The sequence below is a fragment of the Ranitomeya variabilis genome, chromosome 6 (assembly GCF_051348905.1).
Source record: "Ranitomeya variabilis isolate aRanVar5 chromosome 6, aRanVar5.hap1, whole genome shotgun sequence".
Classification (NCBI taxonomy): domain Eukaryota; kingdom Metazoa; phylum Chordata; class Amphibia; order Anura; family Dendrobatidae; genus Ranitomeya; species Ranitomeya variabilis.
In genome coordinates, this window is record NC_135237.1 from 528665271 (window position 1) to 528691870 (window position 26600).

General features: G+C 38.9%; 1 protein-coding gene across 7 annotated transcripts in view; it reads right to left on the minus strand.

Annotated features, from left to right (window-relative positions):
• CSMD3 (CUB and Sushi multiple domains 3) overlaps window positions 1–26600 on the minus strand; it is a 1888113-nt gene that overhangs the window by 1342404 nt on the left and 519109 nt on the right. For all 7 annotated transcript variants that reach the window (XM_077271102.1, XM_077271099.1, XM_077271098.1 and 4 more), the window contains exon 5: window positions 11669–11876. In XM_077271102.1, the coding sequence (XP_077127217.1) occupies window positions 11669–11876 (208 nt within the window). The remainder of the gene's footprint in view (window positions 1–11668; window positions 11877–26600) is intronic.

A 26600-nucleotide genomic window follows, 5' to 3' on the forward strand; every position in this document is an offset into this window, starting at 1 on the left:
ATTGAGCTCAGATCTTTCCCTATAACAGCCGCGGGTGGAATTGCGAACCACCCGCGGCTGTAAATCCATTAAATGCCGCAGTCAAACTCTGACAGTGACATTTAACTCGCACTTTCGACAAGCACACTGGAAATCGCCCATCGGTGACCTCGTCACATGATAGCGGGTCACGCATAGGTTAAAACTTAGGTCACCGGCAGCTGGATTGCTATGAGCACTTCTCGGTGGTCAGTGCTCATAGCAACTGAATAATTCTGATACATACAGGCGATCTGATCATCGCCTGTATGTAGCAGAGTCGATCAGACATGTGCAGCTTCTAGTCTCCCATGGAAAATATTGAAGCATGCAAAAAGTAAAACAAAAATGTTTTAAAAAGTATTAAAAATAGTGAAAAAATATAAAAGTTCAAATCATCCCCCTTTCGCCCCATCTAAAATAAAGCAATAAAAAAATTAAACATACACATATTTGGTATCGCCAAGTTCAGAATCGCCTGATCTATCAATATTAAAAAAATAAAATAATTAACCCAATCACTAAACAGCGTATCGAGAAAAAAATTAAAAATGCCAGAATTAAGTTTTTTTGGTCACCGTAACATTATATTAAAATGTAATAATGGATGATCAAAATAGTGTATCTGCAACAAAATGGTATAATTTAAAACATTAGCTCAGCACACAAAAAATAAGCCCTCACCCAACCTGAGATCACGAAAAATGGTGATGCTACGGGTATTGGAAAATGGTGCCATTTTTTTGACAAACTGTGGAATTTGTTTTTCACCACTTAAATAAAAAAGAACCTAGACATGTTAGACATGTTTGGTACCTATGAGCTTGTAATGACCTGGAGAATCATAATGGCAGGTTATTTTTAGAATTTATTGAACATGGTGAAAAGAAACAACTATGGGATTGCACTTTTTTTGCAATTTCACCGCACTTGGAATTTTTTTACTGTTTTCGAGTACATGACATGGTAAAACCAATTGTGTCTGTTAGGGTTGGCGGAACACACCGAATATATATATATATATATATATATATATATATATATATATATATACACACACTCACCGGCCACTTTATTAGTTACACCATGCTAGTAACGGGTTGGACCCCCTTTTGCCTTCAGAACTGCCTCAATTCTTCGTGGCATAGATTCAACAAGGTGCTGGAAGCATTCCTCAGAGATTTTGGTCCATATTGACACGATGGCATCACACAGTTGCCGCAGATTTGTCAGCTGCACATCCCAAAGATGCTCCATACAAGGCAGGATGGATCCATGCTTTCATGTTGTTTACGCCAAATTCTGACCCTACCATCCGAATGTCGCAGCAGAAATCGAGACTCATCAGACCAAGCAACGTTTTTCCAATCTTCTACTGTCCAATTTCGATGAGCTTGTACAAATTGTAGCCTCAGTTTCCTGTTCTTAGCTGAAAGGAGTGGTACCCGGTGTGGTCTTCTGCTGCTGTAGCCCATCTGCCTCAAAGTTCGACGCACTGTGCGTTCAGAGATGCTCTTAGGCCTACCTTGGTTGTAACGGGTGGCGATTTGAGTCACTGTTGCCTTTCTATCAGCTCGAACCAGTCTGCCCATTCTCCTCTGACCTCTGGCATCAACAAGGCATTTCCGCCCACAGAACTGCCGCTCACTGGATTTTTTTTCTTTTTCGGACCATTCTCTGTAAACCCTAGAGATGGTTGTGCGTGAAAATCCCAGTAGATCAGCAGTTTCTGAAATACTCAGACCAGCCCTTCTGGCACCAACAACCATGCCACGTTCAAAGGCACTCAAATCACCTTTCTTCCCCATACTGATGCTCGGTTTGAACTGCAGGAGATTGTCTTGACCATGTCTACATGCCTAAATGCACTGAGTTGCCGCCATGTGATTGGCTGATTAGAAATTAAGTGTTAACAAGAAGTTGGACAGGTGTACCTAATAAAGTGGCCAGTGAGTGTATATATATATATGTATGAGACAGTGGGTGCGTTCGCAAGCCGGGGTCCACCGTGCAGGAGAGAAACCTGCTGTTAGTAACAGGCGGTACTATATGGCGGTATAAGCAAACTCTGTTACTTCACAGATTCACTAAGAAAAGAGAACACCATGCCCTGTTAACCTCACAGGAGATCACAGCTACCTAATAGAGCCAACAGTGGTCAAGAAGTCAGAATAGCACACAAGCAACTCCTCTCCTGTGGAGCCGGAATTCTAATGGCTATACGCCAGCCCTGAATCCACATACACAAAACTCCTAACTGGAGGTGCCAGTATTCTAGCGGCTTATTTCAGCCAAACCCTGACCACATAGAACCATGACCACACTGGCGCTGAGCTCATAACATAGGTTTGATACTAGCGCATGGCCGTGCGGCCATGCAAACCTTTTATAGTTTTAGCACTCAATGACCTTCCTAGTGGTCCTACAGGAACCGCTTCAAGACCTGCGCATGTGACCCCCAACCTCCAATGGGAGGTCATCCCATGGGCATGCCCAGCATGGGAAAAGCAGGACTTAGTCCCAGAAAGATCTGCTCACTGCTGATCAACGCTGGCTATAAAGGCAGAGCCCGGAAGAACAGTAGTAACCAGTCGCCCAGTGTCAGCCTCCGCTAAGCAGGCTCCACTGCGGCTGGAGAAGAATGGGAGACCGCAGCAGAGATGGCTCGAGATTCCCCCTGTGCAGAGGTGGGAACTCGACACCTAACAGTATTGTTCAAAAGTACAACTCTTTCCGCAAAAAACAAGCCCTCACAAAGCCATTTTGACCAAAAATGTTAAAAGTTATGGCTCAGGGATGAAGTAAAGCAAAAAATGAGAATGCAAAACCAAAAATACCTCTGGTCATTAAGGCGTTAAATATAAAAACTTAATGTTACTGGATGTAGGTGATAGATTCTATAGATGAGACTTGATCCAGTAAACTATTAAAATTGCCACATCAGCAGTTCTGAAAGAATTTTTCCTCAAATATGTATCAATATATTTTTAGGTTGAATTAAAAAGACTTGTGACTTTTTTCAACTTTAATACTGTAAAACTATGGATCTTACCCCTGGCCCACCGCTGCTCAGAGGCACCAAGAAGCTCAAGACGCATTGTGGAGTTTAAGGCACAAGTACATTTTCCTCTTAAGGCAAATGTCAAATAAAGGCTTGTATGTCCAACATTAACGATTTATGAGTTTGAAAGATTCTTATAGCCTTCCACTTCTTACATGATTATATATAGCATCAATGATATTTCTACTATATTTTTCAAAACATTTTTTTGAATATAGCTGACATTCATCATCCGTAAAGAAAAATTCACATAATATAATTGACATTTGTTCATATTATGTTTTGAACAATTTCTCATCATTGTGCTGTTTTCCTAAGAAAAATACGCCCAACGTCAACTCTCACTTGGCTGTCACAGAATGTTCCTAAATGACACAGCTGTTTACAGGATGACAGCCTCCCTTCTCTCATTAAAAGAAATAGAAAAAAAATGCAGAAGTGTATCATTAAAATGAAATGTAAAAATTATCAAAACATCTCTATGTAAAGTGTGATTTCAGCAAACAAAATTGGAAAAATTGTGCCTAAAATAAACTCTCTACTAAAATCTCCTAAAGAGATCATCTTTAAAATTCTGAGGCTGTTCAGGTCCACACTAGACCCAACATCCTGATACAGTAATAATTTGCTATGATGAATGATGGTGAATCACTAAGCAGTGGGAGATCACTGTTTTGGCCATTTTTTGTGAGTCAGAAGAAAATCAGAATCACTTCTTTTTATGCCATTAGTACATTTCTGAAAAAAATCCAAAATAAACAACCTCTTCATAGGGGCTGTCATTAGATGAATCTTCAGAAGCACACCAGACCCTGCTTTGCTAGGGGTGTTGGGCTCTGTGATGGTGTGATATGCTATGTGGGTATCATTTTTGTGTATATTTCTATTTTACTTATTTTCATGGTGTTCTCTTGTAGAAGGAGTTATTTGCCTATTGATTAATTGCTGTTATTTGCCATCTGATATTCCCCCCACAGTCATGCACTGTTATCTCTCCATGGGGTCAGTGAATAATATTGTTTGCTAATATGCTAAAGACATATTGAACTAGCTTGTTGAAACAATGAGCCACTGCGACCCACCCCCCTAACCTGTGAATGAGGAGAGGGACTTGTAAATATCAGGGAGGTGACACACAGTAAGTCCTGTGTGGAACCATGATGTGAAGACAGCACAGCATATCAGAGAGAAAGAAGAGTATATGGACTATGCTATCCTCTGTCTGTTGGACTTTTATCCTGTTACTGAACTGCATTTGTGTTCTGGACTATTTTATACTTTGTGTGGTGGATCGTATATGGACCTTTCATATTTTTGCCTAAATAAAGGTCTTGGAATTGTTTACTATACTCTAGCTCTGTTGATTGTGTGGTACCGGAGAAGGACCCCGTGACAGGCTCTGAAAACTGTAAGTTCAGACCTGTAATTTTGTCGTCCTGTTGGTCCAAAGTGCGCTCTCTTCCAGGCAAGTAGCAGAAACAGTTTTGCCTCTACAGGATTGGATAAGGGCAAGGGTACTGAAGATGACCAGATCCAGTGATCCCCCCAGCTTCAAAGCACTGGTAGCAAGCTTTAAGTATAGAAACTGCTCATTTTGCATGTTTCCTGCCTAGGTAATAGTGATGAGCGAGTACACTCATTGCTCGGGTTTTCCCGAGCATGCTCGGGTGGTCTCCGAGTATTTGTGAGTGATCGGAGATTTAGTTTTTGTCGACGCAGCTGCATGATTTGCGGCTGCTAGACAGCCTGAATATATATGGGATTACCTGGTTGTTAGGGAATTGCCACATGTATTCAGGTTGTCTAGCAGCTGCAAATCATGCAGCTGCGTTGACAAAAACTAAATCTCCGAGCAGTCACAAATACTCAGAGACCACCTGGGCATGCTCGGAAAACCAGAGCAATGAGTATACTCGCTCATCAGTACTGGGTAACCATATAGCTGGCAATGCATTGTGGCCAGTAGCTTAGACAAAAAGTTTTGTACAATAAAATAAAAATCCATCCTTTCTTGAGAGCTGAAAGTAATTTTAATAAAAGGTAAACTGCAAAGCGGCTTGTTTTTACAAGAATTTTGCAAATTTGCCAAATTACGGTCTTGAGATAACCACTTTAAGGCTCGTGTACATGATACCTTAAAACCTTGAAAATGTACAGGGTTATATTACTGCACTTATAACAGTCTTTGAAGTTCAACTGTATCTCTGCCTCTAATGTGTTTCACTTTGCTAAATCATGCCCTGTTCCATATTGCACTATATTATTTTTTTTTCCACCAGAACCATTGCTTCTAGGGAAACATATCTATGTAAAACTGTGCCATACATACTGCAGCCACTGTACTGCTATACATGAAGGAGAAAATGTAATAGGGGTTTACTGGAAAGTTTGATGCATGAATTTTATGTGAAAAAACTTCTAAATTTTTGCTGTTTAGCATGGAGTTATGAAAATAAGGTTAAAGGCAAATTTATGAATTGCAACTTTTTTCAAAAGTCCCTAAAAAAGTCACAAATTCCATCTAGTTCTAGTAAAGGCTTATTCATTCTGCAGTTGTTCACATACAAGTGCTATCATTTTTTTTCACAGACAGCACCCATACCTATGATGTCCATGTTTTTTTGTGGACAAAGTTGTCAATTCAAAATTACAGAGACATGTCCGATATTAATCCCAGGGTCAATCAACTCGGCAATGAAAATCTAAAGGTCAGATGGATGCCATCCATGTGCTGTCTGTTTTTTACCTACTGATATATAGGAGATTTCATAGAGAAACTGTTCTTTTCTCATCAGTGAAAAAAACTGATGAAACTTGGACCAAACGCTGATAAAAATCTGTTTGAACCCTGATGAATATACTGCTATAACTAGTTCCATTTTTCTTGCACGTAATAAAAACATATATCCTAAGTTTTTGTTTGTGGGAAGGGTGGGGGTAAAAAGTGGAAAATTAGTTCTAGACAATAACCTTGTATTTAAAGATATACCGCATTTAATAACCCCTTAACGATCAGAGGTATCTTTGGTTTTGTATTTTCATTTTTTGCTCCCCTTCTTCCCAGAGGCATAACTTTTTTTTTATTTTTTGATCAAAATGGCCATGTGAGCTCTTGGTTTTTTCGGGACGAGTTGTAACACCAATGGTTTTACCATATTCTGTACTGGAAAACGGGAAAACAAATTCCAAGTGCAGTGAAATTGCAAAAAAGTGCAATTCCACAATAGTTTTTTGTTTTGCTTTTTAACCCCTTTCTGCCATTGGACGTACTATTCCGTCCATGTGGGGTGGGCCCTAATTCCCAAGGACGGAATAGTACGTCCAGCATGATCGGCCGCGCTCACGGGGGGAGCGCGGCCGATCGCGGCCGGGTGTCAGCTGCCTATCGCAGCTGACATCCGGCACTATGTGCCAGGAGCGGTCACGGACCGCCCCCGGCACATTAACCCCCGTCACACCGCGATCAAACATGATTGCGGTGTGCCGGCGGAACAGGGTAGCATCGCGCAGGGAGGGGGCTCCCTGCGTGCTTCCCTGAAACCCCCGGAGCAACGCGATGTGATTGCGTTGCTGCGAGGGTCTCCTACCTCCTATCCCTGCAGGCCCCGGATCCAAAATGGCCGCGGGGCTGCATCCGGGTCCTGCAGGGATTACTTCCGGGTGCCGTGCAGGCTGCAGATGAAAGCTGCAGCCTGCACGGCTGTAAGTGAGATCGGTGATCTGACAGAGTGCTGTGCACACTGTCAGATCACCGATCTGTAATGTCCCCCCCTGGGACAAAGTAAAAAAGTTAAAAAAAAATTCCCATGTGTGTAAAAAAAAAAAGAAAAAAAAATCCTAAATAAAGAAAAAAGAAAAAAATATTATTCCCATAAATACATTCCTTTAAATAAAAAAAATAAAACAATAAAAGTACACATATTTAGTATCGCCGCGTCCGTAACGACCCCACCTATAAAACTATATCACTAGTTAACCCCTTCAGTGAACACCGTAAAAAAAAAAAAAAAAACGAGTCAAAAAACAACGCTTTATTATCATACCACCAAACAAAAAGTAGAATAACACGCAATCAAAAAGACAGATATAAATAACCATGGTACTGCTGCAAACGGCATCTTGTCCCGCAAAAAACGAGCCACCATACAGCATCATCAGCAAAAAAATAAAAAAGTTATAGTCCTCAGAATAAAGCGATGCAAAAATAATTATTTTTTCTATAAAATAGTTTTTATCGTATAAAAGCGCAAAAACATAAAAAAAATGATAGAAATGAGGTATCGCTGTAATCGTACTGACCCGAAGAATAAAACTGCTTTGTCAATTTTACCAAACGCGGAACGGTATAAACGCCTCCCCCAAAATAAATTCATGAATAGCTGGATTTTGGTAATTCTGCCTCACAAAAATCGGAATAAAAAGCGATCAAAAAATCTCCTATGCCCGAGCATGTTACCAATAAAAACGTCAACTCGTTCCGCAAAAAACAAGACCTCACATGACTCTTTGGACTCAAATATGGAAAAATTATAGCTCTCAAAATGTGGTAAAGCAAAAAATATTTTTTGCGATAAAAAGCTTCTTTCAGTGTGTGACAGCTGCCAATCATAAAAATCCACTAAAAAACCCACTATAAAAGTAAATCAAACCCCCCTTCATCACCCCCTTAGTTAGGGAAAAATAAAAAAATTAAAAAAATTTATTTATTTCCATTTTACCATTAGGGTTAGGGCTATGGTTAGGGCTAGGGTTAGGGCTAGTGTTAGGGTTAGGGTTGGGGATAGGGTTAGGGCTAGGGTTAGGGTTGGGGCTAGGGTTAGGGCTAGGGTTAGGGGTGTGTTTGGATTAGGGTTTCAGTTATAATTGGGGGGTTTCCACTGTTTAGGCACATCAGGGGCTCTCCAAACGCGACATGGCGTCCGATCTCAATTTCAGCCAATTCTGCGTTGAAAAAGTAAAACAGTGCTCCTTCCCTTCCGAGCTCTCCCGTGCGCCCAAACAGGGGTTTACCCCAACATATGGGGTATCAGCGTACTCGGAACACATTGGAGAACAACTATTGGGGTCCAATTTCTCCTGTTACCCTTGGGAAAATACAAAACTGGGGGCTAAAAAATAATTTTTGTGGAAAAAAAAATATTTTTTATTTTTACGGCTATGCGTTATAAACTGTAGTGAAACACTTGAGGGTTCAAAACTCTCACAACACATCTAGATGAGTTGCTTAGGGGGTCTACTTTCCAAAATGGTGTCACTTGTGGTTTTTTTTACTGTTTAGGTACATTAGGGCTCTGCAAACTCAATGTGACGCCTGCAGACCATTCCATCTAAGTCTGCATTCAAAATGGCGCTCCATCCCTTCCGAGCCCTCCCATGTGCCCAAACGGTGCTTCCCCTCCACATGTTGGGTGTCAGCGTACTCAAGACAAATTGGACAACAATTTTTGGGGTCCAATTTTTCCTGTTACCCTTGGGAAAATACAAAACTGGGGGCTAAAAAATAATTTTGGGGGGAAATTTTTTTTTAATTATTTTCACGGCTATGCATTATAAGCTGTAGTGAAACACTTGAGGGTTCAAAACTCTCACAACACATCTAGATGAGTTGCTTAGGGGGTCTACTTTCCAAAATGGTGTCACTTGTGTTTTTTTTTTACTGTTTAGGTACAGTAGGGCTCTGCAAACGCAATGTGACGCCTGCAGACCATTCCATCTAAGTCTGCATTCAAAATGGCGCTCCATCCCTTCCGAGCCCTCCCATGCGCCCAAACAGTGGTTCCCCCCACATATGGGGTATCAGCGTACTCAGGACAAATTGGACAACAACTTTTGGGGTCCAATTTCTCCTGTTACCCTCAGGCAAATACAAAACTGGGGGCTAAAAAATAATTTTTGTGGGAAAAAAATGATTGTTTTATTTTTACGGCTCTGCATTATAAACTTCTGTGAAGCAGTTGGTGGGTCAAAGTGCTCACTACACCTCTAGATAAGTTCCTTAGGGGGTCTACTTTCCAAAATGGTGTCACGTGGGGGGGTTTCAATGTTTAGGCACATCAGTGGCTCTCCAAACACAACATGGGGTCCCATCTCAATTCCTGTCAATTTTGCAGTGAAAAGTCAAACGGCGCTCCTTCCCTTCCGAGCTCTCCCATGCACCCAAACAGTGGTTTACCCCCACATATGGGGTATCAGCGTACTCAGGACAAATTGTACAACAACTATTGGGGTCCAATTTCTTCTCTTACCCTTGGGAAAATAAAAAATTGGGGGCGAAAATATAATTTTTGTGAAAAAATATGATTTTTTATTTTTACGGTTCTGCATTATAAACTTCTGTGAAGCACTTGGTGAGTTAAAGTGCTCACCACACCTCTAGATAAGCTCCTTAGGGGGTCTACTTTCCAAAATGGTGTCACTTGTGGGGGGTTTCAATGTTTAGGCATATCAAGGGCTCTCCAAACGCAACATGGCGTCCCATCTCAATTCCAGTCAATTTTGCATTGAAAAGTCAAATGGCGCTCCTTCGCTTCCAAGCTCTGTCATGCGCCCAAACAGTGGTTTACCCCCACATATGGGGTATCGGCGTACTCAGGACAAATTGTACAACATCTTTTAGGGTCCATTTTTTCCTGTTACCCTTGGTAAAATAAAACAAATTGGAGCTGAATTAAATTTTGTGTGAAAAAAAGTTAAATGCTCATTTTTATTTAAACATTCCAAAAATTCCTGTGAAACACCTTAAGGGTTAATAAACTTCTTGAATGTGGTTTTGAGCACCTTGAGGGGTGCAGTATTTAGAATGGTGTCACACTTGAGCATTTTCTATCATATAGACCCCTCAAAATGACTTCAAATGAGATGTGGTCCCTAAAAAAAGTGGTGTTGTGAAAATGAGAAATTGCTGGTCAAATTTTAACCCTTATAACTCCCTAACAAAAAAAAATTTTGGTTCCAAAATTGTGCTGATGTAAAGTAGACATGTGGGAAATGTTACTTATTAAGTATTTTGTGTGACATATCACTGTGATTTAATTGCATAAAAATTAAAAGTTGGAAAATTGCAAAATTTTTAAAATTTTCGCCAAATTTCCGTTTTTTTCACAAATAAACGCATGTAATATCAAAGAAATTTTACCACTATCATGAAGTACAATATGTCACAAGAAAACAGTGTCAGAATCACCGGGATCCATTGAAGCGTTCCAGAGTTATAACCTCATAAAGGGACAGTGGTCAGAATTGTAAAAATTGGCCCGGTCCATAACGTGCAAACCACCCTTGGGGGTGAAGGGGTTAACTAGGTTAACTAAGTGCTAAAACTGACCTGCTATTATAATTATCCTGGTCATTATGAGTTCATAGACACCAAACATGTAAAGGTACTTTTTTATCTAAGTGGTGAAAAAAATTCCTAAAATTTTTTCGCCATTATCTGATCCCCCTAGCATTTCCATTTTTTGTTATCTCGGGTTGGGTGAGGGCTTATTTTTTGAGCACCAAGCTGACATTTTGATCGCCCATTTTGAATTATTGCATTTTAATTCAATGTTGCGGTGAACAAAAAACATAATTCTGGTGTTTAGACTTTGTTTCTCATTACGCTGTTTATTGATTGGGTTAGCTCTTTATTTATATTGAAAGAGCTGGTGATTCTGAAAGTGGCGATGTCAAATATGTGTATGTTTTATTTTTTAATTATTATTTTAATTTCAATGGGGAAAAAGGGGGGTGATTTGAACTTTTATATATTTTTATTTTTAAAATATTTTTAAAAACATTTTTTTTACTTTTGGCATGCTTCAATTGTCTCCATGGAAGACTAGAAGCTGCCATACCCCAATTGCCTCTGCTAAATACAGGCGATGATCAGATTGCCTGTATGTAGAATAATTGCTGACTTGCTATGAGAGCCGACCACCAATGACAACGGCATTTAACGGGTTAACAGCCGCGGGTGGATCTCGATTCCACCAGCGGCTGTTAGAGGCACATGTCAGCTGTTCAAAACAGGTGACATGTGCCGGAAAACATGTGGGCTCAGCGCCAGAGCCCACATCAAAAGGAGGGTGTCCGACATAGGCGTACTATTCTGCCCGATGTCAGAAAGGGGTTAAACATCATACATATCTTTGGTGCAAATAATAGCAATGCAGCCGAAACAGAAAAAAATGATCTCATGATTAATTCCACTTCAAGCGTCTATGGCTCTGAATTATAACGTCACAGAGAATCTATGCCTCTATATAGGCATCATGTCCTGTACACTTCAGCCATATGTTTAGTTAAAATGCCTTATAAATACAATTTGGAAAGTGGGCGTCTATTAATCAAAGAATTTAAAATTTCTTTAAAAAACCTATAATATATTCAAGAATGCAGTCAGTCATAAAATTGCTTACCATTATTATTCATTTACTTTTATGTTGTCTTGTGGTTATATTAAATTGTATCACGTATGCACATTTTTCCATGAAGTATTTTTTATAACCTTTAAAAATGTATTTATTAAAATTAAATTACAGAACCATGAATTTCATCTTAGTCACATAAACAAATAAAAATAGGTTTAAAAAAAGGCAAACATCTTACCGTATTTTTGGTGGCTCAGAACCTTCAATTTCCAAATAATCGTATTTTTCCTCCATTTGAAAATCTGTAAAAACAAGTGATATGGTATCTCCAGTTTCAGTGACAACTGTCCATGTGCAGTCTGCATTGTTATGGTATTCATTGGGAAATCCGGGGCTTGATATAATTCCATTTGTTCCTCGTACCGTGCCTCCACACGCATCTTCAGCTGTAAAAAACAACAACATTGATTTATTAACAAACACTTTTCAAGTAGATATCTTTTCCCATGTCTGAAACACTCTTGGGCCTCATGTATCAAAAATGTCTAGACTTGATGGCAGCCACTTTGTGTCTGTCACATTCTTTTCTAAATACTTTAAACACTGTTGTAAAAGGTTTAAAAAGTAAACTTGGCACATGCTAAGTACTATTAATTGCTGATGCCTTTACTTTATTTTTTACTTAGTTAACATCCTCATGTTTTTTTTCAAGGGTATGAAAAAGCTAATTATTAGAGAAAAAGCGAATCTTCCAAAATTTTAATTCAAAATAATTGCTCGAACTTGGCAAACAGACTCAATTGTTACTAAAAAATAATTGTATTATGTTCTAAAGTCTAATTACCCCAAAACATAGTTCATAGTTGAAAACATAGCTTTAGTTCAGCCATAGAGACAAAACTATGATTTTTTCATGAGTATCTATGCTTCTTTTTGATGCTTTGCATTATTCTATTTGCCTTGGCGGCAGCAGCCTAGCAGTGATCACTAAAGTTGAGATTGCCATCCCCATATGCTCATATTTATCAGTGACAGTTTTACCCAATGGTTTACAATGTAGTGCAATTATAATTGTTATTTAGTTTGCTCAAGTGCATGATCTACATTTATCTACATTATACTTCAATTCCTATTTTTAAGCACAATCCTCCAGCTTCCATATCTCCATTTGTAGCATTAAATTATCCTCCTTTGTGTTGATTGCCTTGCAGAGTTTAGAACCATCTGCAAATGTTGAAATTCTACACTGTATGATCGCTACAAGGTCATTAATAAATATGTTACAAAGAAGAGAGCCCAATACTGACTCTTGAGGTACCCTATTGTTAACTGTGACCCAATCTGAGTGTGTTCTTTTAATAACCTTTCTGTTTCCTGTCACTGAGCTAGTTGTAATCCTAGTTATATGACAGGCTAGATCAAGACATAGAGGGGTAAAACGTCCTGAAAATAGTGAACAAGGTTATACCTAGAGGTAGCAACTTATTACTATAAAAGGTCAAGTTACCTACACCTCTTCATAAATCCAGAATGACGGATGAATGGTGTGCACGTCTTGGTGCACCTCACCACAAATCATACTCCAGTCCCTGCTAGAGTAAGACTTGTGGAGTAGTACGCTGCCATTTGTCAAGAAATTAAGCTGTAGTTACCACTCTACTGCCTTGCCCCAGGTCAGCCCATTATGGCAGAGGTGGAAAAAACTGGCTTAAAGATGTAGACATCACAAAATTTATGTGCAACTGTGAGCCTAAATTTTGCAACTTTTCAAAGCTTTTACACCAGAATTCTGGCGTGAAAGCTTTGATGACTAAAGGTCCAGTTCATGCAATTAATTATTTAATGAGATTTCTTGCATATATCACAATAGGAAATGTTACCATCATGTATGCCATATAAATAGTATCTTCGTGATATCTTAACTATCTCTGGAAAATATACATTTTAATAGGAAGTGTTTTATCTCAACTCGATTGGAAATCATGGCATGGCCCTGTTTTCTTTTGGAAGCTTGACCTTATGGACATATATGCAGCACATATAGTCTGGATATGAGACTATTCTATCCTACATGGAGATTTTTTCTGCCATTTTCTAAATAAATGCAAAAGTAGAGGTAAAATGAAGACACTGTGGGATAGCTTAAAAACTCTAATAACAAAGGGACTGAAAAGTTTAATAAAATTGTCCATGTACATTAAGTTAATATGATCTTATTTGCTCTAAATGAAAACACTTCATTAATTACAAATAATCTCTCCAAACTGCTAGCCAATATGTGTCTCAGTGGTTCATGACAACTGCATGTGACAGTTAATAATGGATAACAGAGATAGTGGGTGGGTTGTTAGCTCTCTACAGGAAGTCAAGATGTGTTTTTTGCATTTTTACAGGAAGTGGGGGTGGGACTTTAACTTTCCACATAAAGTCAGGATGGGTTTTTGTCTTTATAGAAGAAGTGAGAGTGGATCTTTTTCTCTCTACTGGAAGTCAGGGGTGTTTATTTCTCCAAAGGATGTCAGGATGGGTTTTTGTCTCTCTATAGTTAGTCAGAATGGGTCTTTGTTTCTCTACAGTAAGTCAGGATGAGTCTTTGTATCGCTATAGAAGTTGGGGCAGGTCTTTATCTCTCTACATGTAATCAGGATAATTTTTTGTTTCTCTACAGGAAGTGGGGGTAGGTCTTTATTTCTCTACAGAAAGTAAGGGTGGGTTTTTGTCTCTCTACAAGAAGTGGAGGTTGGTCTTTTTTTCTTTACAGGAAGTAAGAATGGGTTTTGGCCTCTCTGCATGAAGTGAAGGTGGGTCTTAATTTCTCTACAGGAAATCAGAATGTGACTTTGTCTGTCTACAGGAAGTGGGGGTGGATATTTATTGCTCTACAACATGTCGGATTGGGTTTCTAGTTCTGTTCAGGATGTGGGTGCAGTTCTATGTCTCTTTGCTTCTGCGTTGCTGTCTAACTACATTCCAGCATAATAGAGAGGTTGGAATTTACTTAATGACAAGAATACTACTGCACAATAGCAAGAGCAATATACAAGGAAGAAAGTTACAGTGCACAAAACACAGTTTTAACTAGCTGGGAAGTAGGAGGACAGCAAGACTGCTTTTCATAAGTATTGTGTTAAAGAGCAGCTATACATTTTTAAAAACTATTGTAATTCCTTTAAAATTTCAATTTAGGTTTACTATGAGGTTTTGGAATTTTATACTTTATACAAGGCTATTAAGATGAAGATAGTGATAAAGAGCAAGCAACACTACTCAATCCTCCTCCTCCTGGACCTGTCCTCTGCCTTTGACACAGTGGACCATTCCCTATTACTACAGACTCTCTTATCATCCCTTGGCATCACAGACTTGGCCCTATCCTGGATCTCGTCATACCTAACTGACCGAACATTTAGCGTCTCCCACTCACACACCACCTCCTCACCTCGCCCCCTATCTGTCGGAGTCCCACAAGGTTCAGTTCTAGGGCCCCAGCTCTTCTCCATTTTCACTTTTGGCCTGGGACAGCTCATAGAATCTCACGGTTTTCAGTATCATCTCTATGCTGATGACACACAGATCTACATCTCTGGACCAGATATCACCACCCTACTAACCAGGATCCCTCAATGTCTATCCGCTATTTCATCCTTCTTCTCTGCTAGATTTCTAAAACTTAACATGGCCAAAACAGAATTCATTGTCTTTCCCCCATCTCACACGACCCCCCCAACGAACCTATCTATTACAGTAAACGGCTGCCCACTCTCCCAGGTTTCACAAGCTCGCTGTCTCGGGGTAATCCTTGACACTGATCTCTCCTTCAAACCACATATCCAAGCCCTTTCCACTTCCTGCCGCCTTCAACTCAAAAATATTTCACGGATCCGTACATTTCTAAACCAAGAATCTGCAAAAACCCTAGTCCATGCCCTCATCTTCTCCCACCTTGACTACTGTAACCTCCTGCTCTGTGGCCTCCCTTCGAACACTCTCGCACCCCTCCAATCTATTCTAAACTCAGCTTCTCGACTAATCTACCTTTCCCTCCGCTATCCCCCAGCCTCTCCCCTCTGTCAATCCCTTCACTGGCTCCCCATTACCCAGAAACTCCAGTACAAAAGCCTAACCATGACATACAAAGCCATCCACAACCTGTCTCCTCCATACATCTGTGACCTCGTCTCCAAGTACTTTCCTGAACGCAACCTCCGATCCTCACAAGATCTCCTTCTCTACTCCCCTCTTATCTCCTCTTCCCACAATCGCATACAAGATTTCTCTCGCACATCACACCTACTCTGGAACTCTCTACCACAGCATATCAGACTCTCACCTACCATCGAAACCTTCAAAAAGAACCTGAAGACCTACCTCTTCCGGCAAGCCTACAACCTGCAGTAATCACCGATTGACCAAACCACTGCACGAACAGCTATATCCTTACCTACTGTATCCTCACCCATCCCTTGTAGATTGTGAGCCCTCGCGGGCAGGGTCCTCTCTCCCCCTGTACCAGTTGTGACTTGTATTGTTCAAGATTATTGTACCTGTTTTTATTATGTATACCCCTCCTCACATATAAAGCGCCATGGAATAAATGGCGCTATAACAATAAATAATAATAATAATAATAATCTTATAGCAAAAGCCATGGATGCTGATTGTAGTGTGAGAACAATCAATATTCACATCCTAGTAAGCAGTAACTGGCTTTAAATTTTAATGATTTGACTGTAACTGAATATTTTTTAAGCATTACGAGTGAACTAATTAAAGCAGAGGCTTCATGATTGCCTCCTCGCTCTATCTATGTTTCCTATTATATAGATATAAATTGTTATTACTTGCAGATTGGTGGCATTTATCAGTATTACCCAGCTGGGAAACAAAACGTCATCTGTTTTATCAAGAAAAGCTATTCCAATTGAAATTGAAATTCAATTGGATTTTGTCTTTTGATATGTTTGGAATAAGCTTTAGCCGCAGATTCCCAACCAAGACTTTGATAAACCGACCCCTTGAAGTCGACAAGAGAAATGTCTTCATTTTGGTACAATTTCTTCTCATTATATGCATTCAGCCATGTCACTTTCTAAAGAACTAGGGCGACAATTTCGCACAAACATAGTATTTATTCCGTGAGGTGTTATTTTACAGCTTTAAAGTAATTCTAAGGCAAAGTTTTCATTTGTCAGTATAGTTAGAAACAAAAAATATTAAATTATGTCACTAAGTGATTAGCATTCATAGAACCCCATGTCAGAAATGGGACACCCAGGTGTCAGTAAACTGAACTGCATTACCTTAAAGGGTTATTCCCCCCCAAAAAAAGTTATCCCCTATGAACACTATAGTAAACAACTTGCTGATCACTGAGGATCTGTTGGCTTAACTTCCAACAATCCTGAGATAGGGGCTTCAGAACCTCAAGAACAGGGATTTGCAGCCCCTTTCTAAATGGAGTCAAGTTGTGCTTTTCTGGCTTCAGCTTTATTTATTGTATAAAGGACTATACTATGTATGGCTTTAAAGTCTGTAATGCTCTGTGAACAGGCTTGGTCATTAATGCTCTCTTTAGTAAAGTCTAATGTGCTTTTTGTTTTTCACCTTTGAAAATCTACAAAGGAATCTGATCTTTTCTGCAAGGGACCCCCAAGTTGTGCCTGCAGAGAAGCTGCTGATCGGTGGAAAAATGGTGATGGGAAAAACAAGCAATCCAAGGTCAGAACCAAAGAATCAATGCAGAAGGGACAAACAAAATTGAATAAAAATTTATAGGGATAACCAGGTCAGAGACGTAAGGCTAAGTTCACACTAGACATTTTCTCAGCATTTTTTTCTGCAACAAAACCTGATCTCTTGGTAGGAAAGAAGCTGCAGAAAAAAACATGTTTTCCTTGGGGGGGTTTGTGCATTTTTGTGCGGTTTTGGCATACTAGATTTGCCTCTTGTGCATGCTGATACAGCTTAGTGTTGGAAAAATTTATATTCTATAGAATCGGGTTTTGGCACAAAAAAAACACAGCAAAAGCTGACACCTGCATTTTTGGTGTTTTTTTCAGCCTTTTTTCACCACCCATTCATTTACATGGGTGAAAAATACTGAAAAAACACTGAAAGAACTGGCATGCTCCATTGTGCAAAAAGCCTGATTACAAAGAAACCAAGCTGTGTGAGTGATATTTCTTTAATCTTATAGCCAGCCTTTCCTTGTACTGTAAAACACAGCTGAAAATTTGCATAAAAACTTTTCTAGAACTGACTACACATCATGTGGTCAATAAGGTGCAAACTAAAATAACCAAGTGAGGCCTAGTCAGCACTGAAACAGTCAGATCCAAAGAAAAATCCAAAATGAGCAGAGAATCCGATGAGAAGATGCTAAAACTGGACAGGTAAGATGCAGTATTGAGTATATTCAGTAATACTCAGCACTGAGTATGAGCAGCACATGTAAATATACACATACTTAAACGGCTTGTCATGCTATTAATTAGGTAATTACTGGTTGCAGGAGGAATGTTCTGCCACACTTAGTTCACATGAGAATGCATATCATCAAGATCCACTGCTGGCAGCTCCTTTGCAATTGATGACCACTGTAATCTCAGATGCTGCAGGCCATGGTAGATGATTTTGACCATGTATGCTGTCACAGGAACATAAGCAACATGAGACCTTGCATTGTCATGTTGAAAAAAATGGCTCCTGGGAAACCTGTTTTGACAACAGATACATTCTCTACTGCAAGTAAAATTAAATGTGCCATATCAAGCCTAAGGCATCAATGTTCCACTGATCTCATGTCACTGCACTCAAGAGCTATAGTGGTACATGGATGCTGTAAATAAAGTCTATGCTCTTCAGCTACGAGTATCACTTTTGTCTTGCATGCAATGATAGCTGGAGATTGGTCATCAAAACATGTGGGCAACGTCATGAAGAGGCCCCCTACTTAGGACCCGTTGAAGAGCAGGAGAGTGAAATGGCTGTTGTTCACACTCTCTACATTGCTCCCGAGCCTAAACTTTTTTATCCATGAAATAAAGACTTCCACTTTTGGTAACGGTGAGTGCCTTCCTTTTCTTTTTTCTTTTCACACAGGATTGAGCACTCGTTTCCCGGGATGTGTGGCTTGAACATAGTGTGTGAATGGTCTCTTTAGACTTGTTTTAAGAGACCACGGTGGTGCAGCAGTGCTTTTCTCTGTTTTGGACTTCACAAATGAAGGTTACACTGGTCCTATTCGGCAAATATGGTATGGGGTGGCATAATTTACGGTAGCCAAACACCTATAGTTTTCATTCAAGGTACACTAATAGTTTGGTGTTATATTGATTTGTTCATGTAACTAATCATATAGCCATTTATCCAAATCATTTCAGGAGCTATTTTTCAGCAATGCCAGACTACATGTTGCTCATGGTCTAAACGTGCTATAATTGCCTGCAGTATGTACGGAATTGGCTCCCATCAAGCACTTCTTGGACATTATTGGTCGGCAATTGCAAAGGAAGCAGAGGATCTTGTTAATTTGCATGACCAAGTGTATTCAACATGGAAAAAAACATTCCTCAGAAAAACATTAATAACCTTATTGCCAAGGTGTTTTGTGTGTGGCTCTCACAATCAAAATATTTTTAATATTTTTTCCATTATTAACATGTATATTGAGCCTGTGAATTCCATAATTCCGGAAGTTTTCCTTCTTGGTTTTGTAGTTTGAATGTTGAAAATAAAGTTGAGCGAATTTTTCAATATTCGGTTTGGATTACAATTGCCGAGTGTCATCGGAGTCAAAGAGAGTAGAAATGATCAAATATGTTCAGAAATGATCATCAAACATAAATTCGGCATGAATAGGGTACCAATATGGCACGAATATGGCAAAATCAGATTCGGTGACCGTTTCTGAACATATTCACTGAACTCTAGTTGAGAAGTGTATGTAGCATTCAGCAGCACTAGCTGTGAGAAAGTGACATAGCTAAGCAACAAATGATTTTACAATACCAACTGTACAGACGTAAACTGCAGGCAGCATTAAATACAACATATGAGTAATCCTAGATACATATTTAGTGGGGGGGGGTGAAAAAAACACAGCTCAATCATATTCAATCTGGTGTTTTCATGCTGTGCTGATTCAGAACACCCATGCAAGATAGATGCCAATTTGTTCTCATGTAGAAAGGAAGGGAGGAAGAATCTTCTTGCTTGCAAACATGATTAAAAGAAATCACAAAATAATGAAGAATATAAGCTGTCTGATTCATCACAATGGTTCACATGGAAATCCAATCTTAGACCTCAATCTGTTTTATTTTCATGTAAATAAGTAGAAAAATTCTGGAAATAATTTTAATATTTTCTTGTAAGGTTGGAACAAGTTAATTCTGATATCTTCAAATCCTTAGAATAAACTTTCCTTGGGACATTAGCTGTTTGCCCTGAAAAGTAAATTAAAGAACTCTACAACTAACAGTTAGTAGAAGATATTTGATTACTACTTAAAGGAAACCTGTCAAGTTGTAAATGCAGTCCGATTTGTTGACAGCATGGTAAAGAGAAGGAGAAGGTGTGCAGTTTGATATGTATGTAGGTTTGTTGGAAATAATTCAGTATAACATGTATTGTTTTCATTGAAATCCCCAGTGTTTGTATGTATATGAGTCCAGTGGGTGGTCCTAGTCAATAATTGACAGTTATCTCTGAGCGTGCCCTCATACAGGAAATACTGCCAACCACTGAATACAATTGCACCAGGGATTTCAATGAATAAAATGTAACATTCTCTGACACTTTTCCACCAGAATTGTATATTAATCTGATCAGCTCCTTCTGCAAATCAGATTCCATTTTCAACATGATAAACTCCCTTTAGCTTTTCAGGATTTTTTTATTGCTTTTTTCATTCACTGTAGATAGATAGATAATACATATATTATACATAGAAGATAGGTACATATGAGATAGATAATAGATAGATAATAAAATAGATGATACATAGATGATAGGTAGTGTAAGATTGCACTTACTAAGTGTATTGGGGGACACTCGCTTGGCGCGGGATTAACGTAGTCAGGCACGGTTTTGCCAAAGAAAACAGACCATACGGCTTATTAAAGCCTCATAAACCGCACCGTAAGCCAGGTTACACATCATCAGCTTACACATAGTCCATTGAACTTTACACGATATTGCTTTAACTCATTAGCCACACATTATCCGTTTGCTGCAACTAAACATGCTGGTCCTCTCCTGACCAGTTGCCATGGGTTACCACACAGTTCATAGAACATAAGCACCAACAGTCTATGGTACCTTACGGGAGCTCCTGCTCCACCTGCTGACTCCTTGTCAGTTCACTCTTCCGGGAAAGCTGCCTCACAGGGATCACCAACTTGCCTGGCTGGCACACCTCAGTCAGTCCAGACCCACCGAAGGACGGTAGCTTCCCCAACACCGATCATCCAGGTAAACAGACTCAGAGCCATGATCACACTGTGCTTTTCAAGACGTCCATCCCACCTTGGACCGTCCAACACAGAGGCATGTGACCTGTTCGGGTGCTATTCAGGATGTAAGTCCAACACCCCAGGCATGTGGCCTGTCCAAAGCCCTACCATGTGCTCTTCAGGAAGCCTCCTCCCAGGTCTTCCAACACAGGCTTCAAACAGGAAACTCACAGCGAAAACCATGTGACCCACACCCTGGTCACATTATCTAGGTTTAACCACTCCCCTGGGTGGGAGTGTGGGTGTGTGGCTAGTTTGTCCCGCCCATCTCACATAACTAGCCCTGCCAACCTCCCATTATAAACATACAAAATACTTGTGGAACTATAGGTCCCAGAACACCACGTCACTTCAGGCTGGCAGCGCAGAGTCTCCTCCTCTGCGACACACATAGCGGCCATTCACCACAATGCCGGACTTTGACACATCATCACATCCATGCATGCAACTGCCATGCACTCTGTCAGCCTCAATACGCCTCCGTGCGTATACTGGGGAGACCATGCAGCGCCCCCTACCTGTTACAGGGGTCACTGCAACACAGTAGATATGAGATAGATAGATAATAAATAATAAATAGATGATACATAGATGATAGGTAGATACGAGATAGATAGATAATAGATAATAAAATAGATGATACATAGATGATAGGTAGATAATATGAAATAGATAGAATTCAGCTGATTTTAACTTATGTAATTTGTTCTATGTTAAAAATGAATGGTAAATACATGATGCAACTGAGTAGACCATACAAAGGAAGAGCTCCACAAAAGGTGTCGGGCAGTTGCGGAGGTAAAGGGCAGAGTAAAAAAGCTTATATAAGAAATGATGAGTTTCCTGAATAAAACTGCCCACTGGACCAGGGTGGATAAAATATAAGTTTCACTGAAACTTTGCGACCAGAAATGTATAATGATCTGATCAGCTTCTTTTGCTTTATAATGTCCTGCCTACAGATCATATTCCTTTTTCAACATGATAGGCTCCCTTTAAGTAGTACTCTCATTTTTTGGTGTGTTTTTTTTTTCATTCCATATATGGATAGATAGAAAGATATGGGATAGATATATAGGTAGATAGATATGGGATAGATAGTAGTGATGAGCGAACATGCGGAAGCCCACATGAAACACTTGTTTTGGCTTCTATGTGCTCTGATCCAAACGGGTCATTATGGGTAAGGTGGTCTTTATGGATATAATCTTTCCACTTTGTAGCTCTATTACATCATTATGACTATAATACCTTATACTAATGATACCTTGAGACATTGCTGTCTCTTTGCTTGATTTACCCTAGTTTATTTGCTTACATGGTGTAAAGGATTTAGCAATGACGCACTGGTAATTGTATACTGGATGTACAGAGTATATTGTTATGAGTGATATACTTATATCTGCTGTCCCTTATTTAGATGCATGAATATTAATATTATTAAATAATGCTGTTTTTTTCTGTTTATATTGATTTCATGTTCAGTGAGCTGTCAATCAAGCAAAGGAAGGTGGGGATGGGTGTGGAGTAGGGCTGGGGCGGCAGTCTCTTGGGAAGTGCTCTGAACATTTAACCATCTTTTGCAAATAAACTAAAACAGCGATTTTTCATTCATGTATCAACAGATTCAAAAAGTAAAGGTTTCAATGAGATTATCCTTCAGAAGAGTAGATCATTCTGACGGATTCTCTTTAAGGTAAAATAGACATCCTTCACACAATTTGTTTTTCTTGAAACTTTTTCAGTTTTATGTAAGTTGACAATTATAGGCATATTTTATATTTGGCTTTGTAAAACTATTTAACTTAATATAATACTTTAATATGGAAAAATATTTTTCACTTCTCAGTAGCAAGACATTTAAATTGCCCTGTACTTTAGCAGTCCTCTTAAGATCAGCTAATATATTTCTAAACCTATTAATACTGAAGACTACATTCAATTTGTAACCTCTTGTAATAGTGACCCCATGCTCTGCGGTGCAGATAACTACCTACGTTCACTGATATGGAATAATATACCCAGTGCACAATGAAGTAGAAGACCAAAGGCAGCAATGTTCTAACCTCATTGTTTCTGGACTGCTTAGATCTCTGGGAAAGCCTAAGGATATCTAGTGTCAAAAAAAGACTACACTGGATTGATTTTTCCATGAGATGTAGTAAATCTTTAATTAGCTAGAAGTTTCAGTCTTGTATATACCCCCCAAAATAATAACTTTGTAGTATATTATTATATTAAAAAAAATCATATAAACAGTTAAGTCTAAACAGTCAACTCATCAAAAACTTGCAATCTATTTCTTTAAAGGGGATGAAATGATGAACACTGTAGAAGTAACTTGACATAAACCTTAAAGGAGGTAAACAAATATAAATGTTAGACATATGTTTGCCGAAAGCAAAGAAGATTAAGTGAAATTGATTCATTACATTGCCTAAGCAGGAATAAATAGTTCACTTAAAATGTCTGCGTTTCCAACTAACTATGCATCCTCTCACCATCATCTCCCTGAATTATTAGCTTATTTTGGGATCTAACCTAATCATAAGATGCATCCTTGGGCATAATGATACCCTTCTGTTCAATATTCGCTCTGTAATAGCCTGCAGATTTTATGCTCCCGTGCCCTTTTGTATCAGCAGCTTCCTGACTGCAAGCAAAACAACATTTTTTTTTACACTTAGTACTTTCGGTATCAGAACATTTGCTAAAGTTTAAAAACCCAGACTGCAATAATTCCCTTAATGCTTCTGAAGTGAAGCCATTTACAGCATGGAAGTAAAAAACAGAGAAAATACAAATATAATGATTGTCTATTTACTGGAAATGTAAAAATTTTAATCCCTCCAAATGAAATAAAAAGAAGGAAAAAGGCAGCTGGAATTCTAGACTTATTAATTGTCCTCCTAGTCAAAGTTGACTTACGTTTTCATTGGATAACAACTGGCTGGTAAATAGAGATGAGTGAATCGGTTGACATGGTGGCATCATCAGTAGTCCATCATCAACGGATGGACGTTCTGAGAATCGCCTTCTGCCTGATGCATGCCCGGCTATCTTCTGATATTTTGGCCGAGAGCAACATCATCGTTGTGGTGTTATGCATGAATGATATAATTTCAAGCCTACTAATAAGAAGAGGTGCAAGGAAAGCTGCCATGTAGGAGAAGGTTCCCATGGCTCAAAGTCTGGTGGCTGTTGGACCAGGGCTCTTCAAATTGATTTCCTCATCTCTAAAGATGGAAATAACAGATCTCTGATATGTAATCAGTTAGCTGTCCTAGACATACAAGTGCAAATTCCTAAATTACTACGTGAGTTTCTGAAGCTCTACGTCACTATGTAACTGGCAGACCCATTTGCCATTCAGGATAATACAATCTGGGTTATCCATGACCCTGAATCTCTGACTTCTTTTTGGGCCCATAATGTACCTGTGCTTGCACAAAGTAGCCAATCTGAGGAGGAAGATGCAGGGGAATAGAGAATAAATTTGAGCTAATGATAAGACAGAAGGTGAGTCCTGGACTACCATAGACTTCTCGTAGGCACTGTTGCTAAGCTGTAGTCTCAGATTCCAGCACAAATATAGTTGGCTTAAAATTCAGCCAAAGCAGAAAAGAAAAAATAAAGCAAATGAGCTGAACCTAAAGACACCAACTTGCATATGATTTTTGAAGTCATGTCATGACAGCTGCTTTAAAGATAGTTGGTCTTTTCTAAAACTGAAATGATCTTGGCAGACTTAATCTCTGTAAAAATTGTACTACTACAGTAGATTTCAGTCATTTCTTTTTATATGATGAGTTTCATTAGATATTTAAATGAGAGGGATTTAGGTCAGGCAGCAGTATAAAGTGAGCACTCTCAATGTCCACAAAGGAAGGAGTGGAGGATAGTAATTTATGAGGTAGAACGGTGCACCGAGCCCCTGGCCATGCCAAGGGTGAACCAAAGTCTCCTCATTTACCGCCCTAATAAAACTGTTTTTAGTTAAAACAAAATTACTAAAATCTAAAGCACAATTTTGATTCTTATATCAGATGAGTCCCCTATACGAAGGTCTAAATTGATCAAGTTCAGTTTGAGGAGGGTGACAGACTCACTTTAAGGACTAATAATTGCTTTCCAAGAGCATGTTTTGCTCTTCTAGCGATGTCCTTGTTTGAGAGTTTGTTTATTGCAGGATAAGTTATATTTTTTAACTGCACCATTTATTTATTTTAATAAATTAGCTTTAGCAGCTCTCCTAGACATACCCTAGTAGAAGTATAAAAAAAAGCAATTGTGAAATTGTTTTTTGTAACTTTTTACATCATTTGCCATTCAGGATAATTCATTGGCTACCAGTACCAAATATAAAGAGTTCATTTCTGTTTTTTTTTAATTCTCACTACTTAAAGAGTAACAGTCATTGTAATTTATATTTCATAAATCAGCAGTACATCTGAGAATGAGCTACTTGCAATATATCTTATAAATAAATTTTAGCTTTTTTCTCCTCCTGGACTGATCTTTCACTTTAAATTCATGGGTAAATTCTATATTCAGTGAAGCCAGATTTTCCTTAAGTTAAAGTTGGTGCTTTTAAAATTTTTATAGAGGAGTGGGGAGGAGGAGAAGGGATGAGCTAGAGCCAGACAGAAATATTCTGCTGTAAGTTCCATAGAACTTTATGTGCATCAACTGTCATCTTCTATCTCAGTGAAAAATTTGTATTCACTGCAGGCGTAAGCGTAAACTTGTAAGCGTTTGCAATCCTGAGCTTCTTATATGACACCAATATTTTGCACGCATACCATCACATTTCGAGCATGATAGACACATGCCATGTGCTTAATTTTTTGGTGCATATGTGCATAATAAATCTCTTTTAATGTCTATAATATGACCCTGATATAGAAAATATATCTACTTCTTGCAGATTTATTAAAAATAGCAATATTCAAAGGCTTTATACTGTGAGACTAGCTTGTTCCTTTATACTCTTCTCTACTGAGATGGAAAATTACCAGAAAATTTGACCAGAGGTCTGTATAAATTAATAATGAAGTCTACTCATTAAGCAGAATCCATTTATCAAGGCGAGCAGATACACAATGTTATTTATATTAACAAAGGTACAGCTAGTCACTCGTCCAGGTAACGATAGCACTAAATGATCTGGGAATAATGAACACTTATGTCTTGCTTTGTGGGGTAGAGCGTTAATAACTCAATTTACCAACATGAAACCCTCCAGGTGCCCAATTACTAATGCAAAGATAAATGTAGAACACATGCATGGGAAAAGTCTGTGCTTACAAAAAGGATTATAGCTTTAAAATTGTATCATAAATCTTGTAGATACATGGACTTAATAATAATAAAATTGTATAATCATTATCTGATTGTGACATTGAATAACAGAGCTGGGATGATCAAAGGGAGCAGAAATGGAAAATTGTATATTTATTCATTTTTCTCCTTATTTTTCATTAAACAGGAAAGAATTAGGCAATCATGAATCCACTGACACCATCTACTATATAATTGTCTAAGGGTCACTTCCGTCTGTCCTTCTGTCTGTCTGTCTGTCTGTCACAGATATTCATTGGTCACGGCCTCTGTCTGTCATGGAAATCCAAGTCGCTGATTGGTCGTGGCAAAACA